Raw genomic sequence first — 11719 nt, 5'->3', positions numbered from 1 at the left:
GATGGATTGATTGATCGATTGATTGATTGATTGATCGATGGATGGATGGATGGATGGATGGATGGATGGATGGATGGATGGATGGATGGATGATGGATAAACTATCCACTGTGAGAGTCCATGCACCAACATCACTCAACTTCTGTCAGCTCTTTGTGCTACAGCTCGTTCCTACAGCTTTTAGCTTCTGTTCTTCATTTTCTCCTCTCCCAAAGGAGAGGAGCTTACTGTTTTACTTTGGATCTGGCGTCTCCGATTCCATTGTTCTCTCCCTGACACTAGTTACACCCGGGGATTATTCTACCTACACAATTGCCGTTGTGCACACAGACTGAAGTGTACTTATCGATGTCTAAATGTAAACAATGACTTATAATTGTTGGCAACAATATCTGACTCTGATTTCACTCATTTATTACAAATTGTACTGTTGACTTTTGGTAGTAAATTGTGCATATTTAGTTGTTACTTTTATTAGATATAATACACATATACAAAAATAAAAAAACAGCTAATGTTCATATTTTAATTGATTGTGGCTTTAAGGTAGTATCTAGCTGTGCTGTGACTGTTCACAACATAACACAAAAAGTAAAAAAATGTACTTGGTCAGTGTTTTTGTTGTTGTGACCATGCTGCTTGACAATAAATTATATACTGGTGGAAAGCCTGTTAATAATTTCTTAAATTGAATCACATTTGTTAGGACAAGAGCTTTTGTGGGTTGAGCAGCAATATTGAGTTGCACACATGAAAAACTTTCCAAATTTCTGCCAATGCCTAGCAGCTTGTTCTACTATTGACTCTTGAGCTTCTGGCACTCCAGGGGCTGACAATCTGAGCACGGGCCCTGCTACAGTGGTCAGTTGGTGCCTGCTTGAAGCATGCCATGTTTGACTGATATAAATAGGGCAACTTCAAGCTGGTGTCTCTCAAAACCAAGTTGGTGCATTCTTTAGAGTGAACAGTCTTCAAATTGAAGGCCAAGTTCCTTATAACAGGAGATGTCAGATACAGGTGGAGAGGTGGGAGCCCCATGAACACAATGCCACAAGACGATAATTTCCTCACCATGTCATAATTTCTTCACCATAGTTTCATTCCACCTCATGTACTTACATGTGATGTGAATGACAATAAAAAACCTTGAATCCTTGAATGTCAGCATGTAGACAGTTTTCTACAGAACTGTAGTCAATGTTTTGCAGGACAATATGGTTGATAGCTATCTACCCATAGAATCTTGAAGAGACTGCACACAACCAATCTCAAATCTCATAAGGCTGCCAGACAACCTGCAATGATTGCCTTTACACTCAGGCTTGTTTGTGCTGGTGTCGGGAATGTGCACTGGAACCTGAACATGTGAACAAATGTTCTGTTCAGCAGTGAGTTCAGATTCTGCCTGTGGAAGTTGAATCATAGGGTCAAAGTATGGAAAAGATGTGGAGAACGCTGTTCTGACTGCTGCATTGATAAAATAGCTTTGGTGGAAGTGTGCGGGGTGACATCTCCATCACTGAAAAATCGAAGCCTGTCATCATTGGAGAATCTCAATGCACAGCAATCCTGCGTTGAGATTTTGCAACCAGTGTCAATCCCAACTCTCCAATGTCTGGGACTGAACTGTATCCTCCAAGATGTCAACGCTCACCCCCACAAAACGGAGTTAATCTGAGACTTGAACACCATTGAACACCTTGTGAGCTTGGGCTGTTTTGTTGCAGAATGACCACAACCATATTAACTGACTTATCGCAAATGTTAGTTTAAAATGGAATGACCAAGCAGTAAACTGGATAAGGAAGAGGTATTAGGCTGTTGTGGCTGTGTAGGGTTCTTCCATGTGCTTTGAGTCACATGCTTGTTAAATAAATTGTTCAGTTGCCAACATGCTTTGTCAAACTTCAATAATCAAATCCAATAAACTTAAGCTTAGCCTACTAGAAAAATTGACCCAATTTCCTTAAATGACTTGCTAAAATTGAATAGTTTTCATTTTATACTATTTCTATCTTAACATGTGATTCTTGACCTGCCATTGTGTATCTGTTCTTATACCACACCCAGCCAGTCGAAGCAGATGAGCTCTTGTCCTGAGCCTTGTTCTGCTAAAGGTTTCTTCTTCATGAGGGAGTTTTTCCTTTCCACTGTTGCCTTCATGCTGCTCAGGATGAGAGTTCTGTGATGGTTAAACTCAAAGTAGTCTGCTCCTCAGAAAAATAAGTGTTAAATTATTATTTTATATAAGAATGGTTCTGTTAACTTATTATTTTTATATATACTGTAAATGTTTCTGTTCAGTGCCCTGAGATTACTTCTATTGTGACTTGGCACTATATAAATAAACTGAACTGAATTAAATTAAACAACAGCAGACAGCAGTAAACAGAATAAGCTGTTTGGCATTGGCAGAAAAGATTAGGCACAACTCATATATTCAAATTTGTTGCTCAACCCACTAAAGTATTTTCCTTACAAATGTGGCACCAGTTAGGGGAAACAGGTTTTCTACAATTATGAAATGTATTTTATTTACGCCTCCTTGAATCGTTAGGATTGTGGAGGAGTTTGTGTGCCCGAATGATCCTGGGAGCTATGCTGTTGGGGGCACTTGTAATTGCCCCTGGTAGTGTCTCCCAAGAAAGACTGGTTCTAGGTGATAGGTCAGACAAAGAGCGGTTCAGAAGACTTATATGGACAAACAACAAAGAGCTCAGTGTCCCTTGCCCAGACGTGGGTTACTGGGGCCCCACCCTGGAACCAGGCCTGGGGGAGGGGCTTGTCGACGAGCACCTGGTGACCGGGTCTCCATCCATGGGGCCTGGTCGAGCTTGTCCCGAAGGGAATCATCCTGGTCAGTAGTCAACTTGTCAACGCATTTTCTTTTTTTTATATACATTTCTCTTTACTCCATGCACTATGATTGATGTCACAACTAGATTGACATTGACAGAACATAAAGTGTAAAATGACTACACTATTTCTTTTAAGTAAATTATGACATTAGCTTGTTTTGCAGTTAAAACGCTAAAATATGTACTTACCTTTGACAGAAGTCTGTTTCCATCATTATCAAGTATAAAAACAGCTTTAACTGTGTATAGGGAAGGTTCCTGCAACAACACAGAAAAAGACAATAAAAAATCTTAAGTTTTGTTGAGTTACCTCACAGAAACATTTACGATGTAACGCCAGAAGTCCATTTACTCTCATCTTCTTCAGTCTTTGGTTTAAACCTTACTAACCATTGGTGAACATAAGCGGTTTTTGGTTGTCCGAGACAATCTACTTTCATCTTAGACAAACAGATCTCGCCTCAAGATTGTCCGGTGGACAATCAAGTGAAATAGACATGGATTACAGGTCCTTCTAAAAAAATTAGCATATTGTGATAAAGGTCATTATTTTCCATAATGTAATGATAAAAATGAAACTTTCATATATTTCAGATTCATTGCACACCAACTGAAATATTTCAGGTCTTTAATTGTTTTAATACTGATGATTATGGCATACAGCTCATGAAAACCCAAAATGCCTGTCCCAAAAAATTAGCATATTTCATCCCACCAATGAAAGACAAGTATTTTTAATACAAAAAACACCAACCTTCAAATAATCATGTTCAGTTATGCACTCAATACTTGGTCGGGAATCCTTTTGCATGAATGACTGCTTCAATGCGGCGTGACATGGAGGCAATCAGCCTGTGGCACTGCTGAGGTGTTATGGAGGCCCAGGATGCTTCGATAGCGGCCTTAAGCTCATCCAGAGTGTTGGGTCTTGCGCCTCTCAACTTTCTCTTCACAATATCCCACAGGTTCTCTATGGGGTTCAGGTCAGGAGAGTTGGCAGGCCAATTGAGCACAGTAATACCATGGTCAGTAAACCATTTACCAGTGGTTTTGGCACTGTGAGCAGGTGCCAGGTCGTGCTGAAAAATGAAATCTTCATCTCCATAAAGCTTTTCAGCAGATGGAAGCATGAAGTGCTCCAAAATCTCCTGATAGCTAGCTGCATTGACCCTACCCTTGATAAAACACAGTGGACCAACACCAGCAGCTGACATGGCACCCCAGACCATCACTGACTGTGGGTGCTTCACACTGGACTTCTGGCATTTTGGCATTTCCTTCTCCCCAGTCTTCCTCCAGACTCTGGCACCTTGATTTCCAAATGACATGCAAAATTTGCTTCATCTGAAAAAAGTACTTTGGACCACTGAGCAACAGTCCAGTGATGCTTCTCTGTAGCCCAGGTCAGGCGCTTCTGCCACTGTTTCTGGTTCAAAAGTGGCTTGACCTGGGGAATGCGGCACCTGTCGCCCATTTCCTGCACACGCCTGTGCACGGTGGCTCTGGATGTTTCTACTCCAGACTCAGTCCACTGCTTCCGCAGGTCCCCCAAGGTTTAGAATCGGCTCTTCTCCACAATCCTCCTCAGGGTCTGGTCACCTCTTCTCGTTGTGCAGCGTTTTCTGCCACACTTTTCCCTTCCCACAGACTTCCCACTGAGGTGCCTTGATACAGCACTCTGGGAACAGCCTATTCGTTCAGCAATTTCTTTCTGTGTCTTACCCTCTTGCTTGAGGGTGTCAATGATGGCCTTCTGGACAGCAGTCAGGTCGGCAGTCTTACCCATGATTGTGGTTTTGGGTAATGAACAAGGCTGCGAGTTTTTAAAAGCCTCAGGAATCTTTTGCAGGTGTTTAGAGTTACGTCGTTGATTCAGATGGTTAGGTTAATAGCTTGTTTAGAGAACCTTTTCATGATATGCTAATTTTTTGGGACAGGCATTTTGGGTTTTCATGAGCTGTATACCATAATCATCAGTATTAAAACAATTAAAGACCTGAAATATTTCAGTTGGTGTGCAATGAATCTGAAATATATGAAAGTTAAATTTTTATCATTACATTATGGAAAATAATGACCTTTATCACAATATGCTAATTTTTTGAGAAGGACCTGTAAAATTCTCTGTCATCACAATGGATTTCAGTCATCTAAAAATAAAAGGGGGAAAAATGCATTTTGTTGTGGTCTTGTTAAAGCCATCCAATCTAATGATGCAGTGTGCACTAAATTCCCACTAGAGGACAGTGATGAACAGGTGACTGTGAATCAAGTAGTAGCTAAGCCTGCTAAACACGTTCCAGGGATCCTTAAGTAGTGCTGCATCTTGCAGCACCACATTTTCACTGCTTTGGTAAGCTAACACTTTGCCTCGACGTCTTGCCTCGATGAAACACTAGCATTGTCGGTCGAGGATGCTGAAGATACAAAATTGGATTATGATAACAGGATTTCTGCTTTTTGGGAGTTGGTGGTTACTTGTCTTATTGACAAATTCACAAAACGTCAGCAGCTATTCTGGCCATTGTTAAGCTGCCTGGCATGGAAGTAATGTGCCATGCGATCAAGACTCAGACTCAGACGCAGTGTGAGCGAATCTCGCTGGTGGGAAGGAATAAATCTTGGAGAAATTGGAAGCTCGACTTGGCATATGTAATCACAATTTGGCTGATTGGAGTCACCATGAGTTTTACTAGCAAGACTGTAAAGGCAGATGGAAATGAACTGCTCAGCCTGACCCAAAACAAATGCTGATATCTGAATCTGGAATCTGGCTCCCCCTGTGATGGCCTTGGAATGTTGACTATCTCAATTTCTCCTAGATGTTGTGTAAGCAAGACACTCTGCAGTGACACAGCATGAGATTGATTTTTTTTTAACCTCCTCTTCCTTCGTGTTCCCCTTTCTTTAATCTAACGAAAAAGGTGTGCCTCTCAGAGGCTGCTGCCTCAGTCACCCCGTCTACCCAAGTCTGTGTCTGTTTGTTTGTTTGTGGTTCTTTGAATGGGCTGTGCTGAAATGTGCATTGTGCTCTGTGCAATGACAGTAAAGTTGATTCTGATTCTGAACAGTCGTTTTCATTCATCTTTATTATTGAGCTTGTGGAGCTAAAATATGCTAATGTAAGATGCCAAGTTGTTACTAGGTTAAATTTCCTATACCTTGTTCATGGTGAAGCAAAATGGTAAATTGCAGATACCATACAACTGTCCATACCACTGTCTTTGAAATTCTCCATGCACTTGTTCATAAATGCTGATGTAACCCAGAATGGACAGCTTGAGCTTCTCAGTAAAGTTCATGAGGACTAAATCCTTCCTTATTGTACCTCTATGATTAGAGTCCCACCATATTGATGAGAAACACGCTAGTCATTATTCTTATCTACAATACAGGGATTAAAATGATGCTGCTTTCAACCAATAAAGAGAGCCACAGCCACAGTTTTATCCAATCAGAGCAGAGCAGGATGGGTTGTGCTGTTTGATACATGGAGAGCACAGAGCAGTGTTCCCAACCTACAGACAGATTGCAGGTGAGAGCACCACTTATTTCCTGTGTTACTGTATTTGCCAAGGAGGACACCTCGCTACCCTAATGGAACCACGTGACCACCCCCATGAAGGTAATAACGTAAATTATTAAACGTCTACGCATTAAACGAATGTGTTTGCACATGACAAATTAACTGCAACCAGGAGAGATACCAGAATTGATACACCATCAACACCACCCCCTTGTGCCGCACCGCGACCCGACCTCCCTGGACTTTGTATCTAAAATCCAACTTTGTGTTAAATGCTAATGCGTTGGGAGCACCGTCAGCGTACAGACAAGTACAACTTATCGTATAACTAAACTCTTGGCCCGAGAGAGAGCATGCATGCGGGAGCACGCTCAACCTGAGTGTCTCTCATGGCGAGAGAGCAGGCAGCGTCTGCAACTTTATGTCTTATTATTAAACAATAATGATAAAAGACAAATATTTATGTCTCAGATTAGAGTACCAACATGTCTCTGTTTAATTTTGTCCTCAAACTCTCTCTCTGTGAGAGAGTCACTTTCAGGTGTTTATAGTTTATACTAAATATTTGTAAATTTAAGTTCTACACTGAGTTTTAGCAATAATGATGTGTTGAGTACAAGGGCATCAGAAGCATCCGTAGTGTGGGGGGGACACAATGTGTGTAGGTGTGTCTGCGCGCGTGCATGTGTGCGCACGTAAAAAAAAGTGTTCATTAGTGAACAAAAAAGCAGCATTTCACCTAGATTTCCTTTAATTCCACACATTTAAAACATGTTTCTCACCAAGTTTGTGTAAATTCAGCTGTGGGTTTTAAAGACATTTTAACTTTAATACACTTTAATACAGAGCGTCTCAGCGTTCAGCACTATTTGTCTTTATAGAGAAATAAAAAACATCACCACTGGACTTTTTTTACTTGTGTTCAACACTACTCATCTAAATGATTTGATCATGATGTTTCTCATGAAGCTTGAGGACAATAAGGTGTGGGGTTTTAAAGACATTTCAACTTTAATGCACCTGAACACACCACGTCTCTTACACCTGCAGCGTCTTACAGCGTCACAGTTACTGCTAAGACAAGATGCGCTTCTCTCAAGCATCCTCTTAACATGAATATATGTTTATGATCAACCCCCTGGTCAACAACTGCTCGCACAAAGCTGCTAAACTGGCGAGCGAGTAACACAGGTACCACCACCTCCTTCACCTGTGCACGTTTTCTGCCGAGGCAGGAGGCAGGAAGCGACGGTGGAGAGTTGGAGGTAACCAGGAAAACCTGGAGTTTTAGTGGCCTGAGTATTCTCCTATTAATCAAGTGGAATGGATTTGTTCATGAAGAAAGAAACTGCGCCACCTGAACTAATGTTTTATAGTAAAAGTGGGGGGGTCCAAATGAATGTTTTTTTAATGTGGGGGGGACTTGTCCCCTTCACATATAATGGTTGCGATGCCTATGGTTGAGTATATTCTTCATTAATCTTTTTTGTATCTAAAAAAACATTATTCCCTTCTTATATTCTTATTACTCCCTTATTATTTAGAGTTGTGCTCATGTTTGGGACCCGAAAGCCCCAGGTTCGATCCCCAGTCACTGCACACATTGTGGTGTCTCTGGACAGCACACCTCATCCCCAAAATCCCCCCCCCCCCTGCACTTTCAATAGCTGCCCACTGCACCACCTGGTGGTGAATGGGTTAAATGCGGGGACTAATTTCACCATTGTCTGGAAACATACAGTGATGACATTGTGATGACATTATTATTGTTATTATTATTATGTTCAGCCAATAACATGAGCCACAAGGAATGGGGTGGATGAAACTTCAATGTTGGGGGCTCTCTGTAACACACACGCTTTTTTTTTCACAACATGCACTTGTGGACAGATGTTACTTTTTGTTTCCATTTGACACTTTCATCTCACAAACTGTGTCCTAGCTTTGGTTCTGATTGATGGCTTTTCCTGTTACCAGTTACAATTTTCTATGGGTAAAATAAACCAATGACTGAATACAAATGTGTTACTCCTACACACACACACACACTCACACACACACACACACACACACCTGATATACTCAATCCATGGATCTGTCCCAATGAAGAGGTTTCAGTCCCGGGACAAAGTTCTGTTATGCACTGACTAGCAAAGATTCACAGTCTGAGTGTATCACAGAACTTGGACCAGAAACTTAGAACAATGTCAGTATTAGATATCAGTTTAATACACACACACACACACACGCACACACACACACACACACACAAATATACACCCTGAGGAGTTCCCAGGGCAGAGAAGATACACAATCCCTGTGAGATGTGCCCAGAAAGCCTCTAAAGGGAAGTGTCCACAACACATCCCAATTAGATGCTTGAACCACCTCAACTGACTTCTTTTGCAAAGGAGGTCCCCCCCAGATCACAGAGATCCTCACCCCATGTCTAAAGTTGAGCCTGGAAACACTCACTGGAAGCTCATTTCAGCTGCTTCTATCCAGGACTTAGTTCTTTCAGTCATGCCCCAAACCTCATAACCACAGGTGAGAGTCAGAGCGTAGACAGACCAGTAAATCATGAGCTTTGCAATTCGACTCAGCTCTTTCCTGACCGGAGGGTCACAATCCTTCGATCCATCTCCCACTCCACCTAGCTATCATTTGTGAGCAAGATGTCCAGATACTGGAACTCCTCCACCTGAAGCCTCCACCTGACTCCCCCACAATCTGGAGGGCATTCCCCGTTTCCAGTCTAACAGCTGCAGGAATATAATCATTAATTTCTTCCATTGTGAGTTTTACACTAAAATTATTTTAAACTAAAATTGTGTAATTGTTTACAAATCAAAGTCTGGGCAGAAATTGTTATTTCACTCCAGGTTTGTGGCAACAATTGTTGGCCAGAGATGTGAAGTGGAGGTGGTTAATGCTGCCACACTTTGAACTGCTCAGGAACCAGTCTGGCCACAGTCACGCTGGGAGTATTGGCTGAAGAGAACCAACATTACTCTCTGAAATCCAATATTTGCAGTGGAACTGCTAACTCTCCTGGACAGAGAGGTCTGCATGTGGGGGCTGCTTAATGAACGGCGTGACTCTACCGTTGATCAAATGATGGATAACATCCTGAAGATGCTGTTCTCCTTCTCCATCACACGATAAACTTTCTCACTGGGCCAAATCACCCCCCCACCCCCCCACCTCAAAAAAAAGAAAACGTTTTATATTCTAAAGATGACGACATTTCACTTCCCATATGGGAAGCTCTCTCAGTTTAAAACCGGAGTGTGGAGCTCCAAGCTTCAATCCACACGAGATGCTCCGTTCATGCAGTAAATCCACAGATTCACCGTGAGGCTCCTTGTTCGCCTGGTTAACAAGAGATGTTGTTTTGGTCACAATGAAGCATGCATGAAGATGTGAACTGGAGTGAAACTAACTGGGAATCAAATGAAATGCTGCATTGTACATTTCTGAAAGTTAAAATCTGAGCCCTCTTCCTCTGTTTAAAGTGTTTATTGCCTGCTCAACATGAATGGCTTCCTTCACACAGCCTCTCAAAGCACCTGTCTCATCTGTCCAAAACATGAACATTTTGGTTCCCCAAGGAGGTGTAGGTACACAGCTGAGTGTTGTCCTGAGGAGCTGGCTCTCCTGTGCTGGGTCATGGATCAGAGGTTGTTTGGTTTCTCCAAAATAAAAGTCTGAACTTTCCACTGAACTGCAAACCCACATGGTTCAGTTTGAGATTGGGCGTCCTACCCTTGAGATGGACCAGCCTCTTTCTGAGTCCTGTAAGGTTTGAAATGTAACCTAACTGGACACTAGGCCCTGTTCACAATGTTGAAGAGAAACTTCGCCTTTCTGCTGCGTTTTAGCTGCTCATGAGCATGGCAGCACATTTATTGTGACAGTGCATCTGTTATCTCAGTGAATGTCATAGTGTTGTAATAACACAAATCAGATTTCTACAGCATGCTGTCAATGTGTGTGTGTGTGGGGGGGGGGGGGGGCTTCCTGGAGATCAACAACTGGGGTTCTCACCTATACAATGACCCTGTGGGGAAAAAAAATGTTTCTGCTCCTGTCAGAGAGAGCAGATTTATCAAGCATTTTGAATTCACCTTCAGATATAAACCTTAAATTATTTTCCATCTAATATTATTTATTGAAAACAACACAGCCATTATTTAACTCACTGAATCTGAAATTTTATAAAAATGTTAGTGTCCCTACCTAGACCCTGCATCATGATATGAGGCAATGAGAAAGAAAATCTGTTTAACTTAGACCACTTGTCTTTATTCAAGGAGAAAAGTTTTAATTTTTAAATAAAATATACATTAAAATTTTAACAACTCCGTGTTCAAACACAGTCATTTACTTGTTTATGGTGTTCTACTTCTCCCACCCATAGGAACTGAAAAATAATGTAAAAGTCAAATGTTGTGGAGCAGGCAGCTGAGGCAGAGCCGTGGACGTGGCACCCACCACGCTGTCCACGTCACTACATGTCTGCTCATCACGCAGGTCCTGAAGGTCCCAGACCTGGGTGAAAACACACCGGATCTGTGCAACAGAACCGCATCTGTGCTGGTCTGAGGGTCGGACAACAGCCGTGGATCTACAGGTCCACAGAAAAACTCGTCCCGACGACACGCATGCTGCTATTTTTACACCAACAGGCAGAAAAAATAACTACTTAAGTCAGGCTTTGAACGCATCACAAACACTGATCTGATCCGGCTTGCGCGTCCACAGTCGGACGCACCCCCACCGCCATGATCCTCTTCAAAGTCCTGTTAATGCCGCCGTGGCCCCTCCACTCCCCCGCCTGCCCTCCTCCAGCTATCCCCCGTTAATGTCCACCACCGACAACCCCGGAATACCCAGCACGATTCTGAGAAAAACATTATTCCACCCCTGCAGTGCAACAAACCAGTGCCCCTCACCCGCAAGACCAAGGACCGGATTGTGAGTCCGAGCGAACCGAGAAGAATCTCACCAGGTTCGTGGAGTCCATGTCTGCTGCCGATCCGAGCTCACTCTGTTGACGTGGACTACTCTGAGCTGTCACACTGGGCACTGCTGTTGCCAGAGAAAAAATCACGAAATATATTACTGTCGAGTTACAGTGATCGAATTTTGACCCAAGCTATCGTATGTACTGAGTGAACTTTTTTATGTGCATATAAGTGCAAAAATTAACATATACTTGTGCTTTTAAAAAGGTACTTTATATAGCCATCGAGTCCATATCCCCCCCAAAAAGTTCATTTTTCCTATATCTGGCAACAGTCCGGCACGCTCTCGCAGCCAAACCTCCAGCAGA

At 42.4% G+C, this 11719-nt stretch overlaps 1 protein-coding gene across 2 annotated transcripts in view; it reads right to left on the bottom strand.

Annotated features, from left to right (window-relative positions):
* copz2 (COPI coat complex subunit zeta 2) overlaps positions 1–11420 on the bottom strand; it is a 66853-nt gene extending 55433 nt beyond the window's left edge. For both annotated transcript variants that reach the window (XM_037689369.1, XM_037689370.1), the window contains exons 1-2: positions 11393–11420; positions 3048–3116 (exon numbers count right to left, since the gene is read on the bottom strand). In XM_037689369.1, coding sequence (XP_037545297.1) covers positions 3048–3116; positions 11393–11410 — 87 coding nt within the window. In that variant the 5' untranslated portion in view covers positions 11411–11420. The remainder of the gene's footprint in view (positions 1–3047; positions 3117–11392) is intronic.
* Between the last annotated feature and the right edge of the window lie 299 nt (positions 11421–11719).

This window comes from Nematolebias whitei, chromosome 15 (assembly GCF_014905685.2).
Source record: "Nematolebias whitei isolate Nwh7 chromosome 15, NemWhi1, whole genome shotgun sequence".
NCBI lineage: Eukaryota > Metazoa > Chordata > Actinopteri > Cyprinodontiformes > Rivulidae > Nematolebias > Nematolebias whitei.
This window is presented reverse-complemented; position numbering and strand designations above follow the sequence as displayed.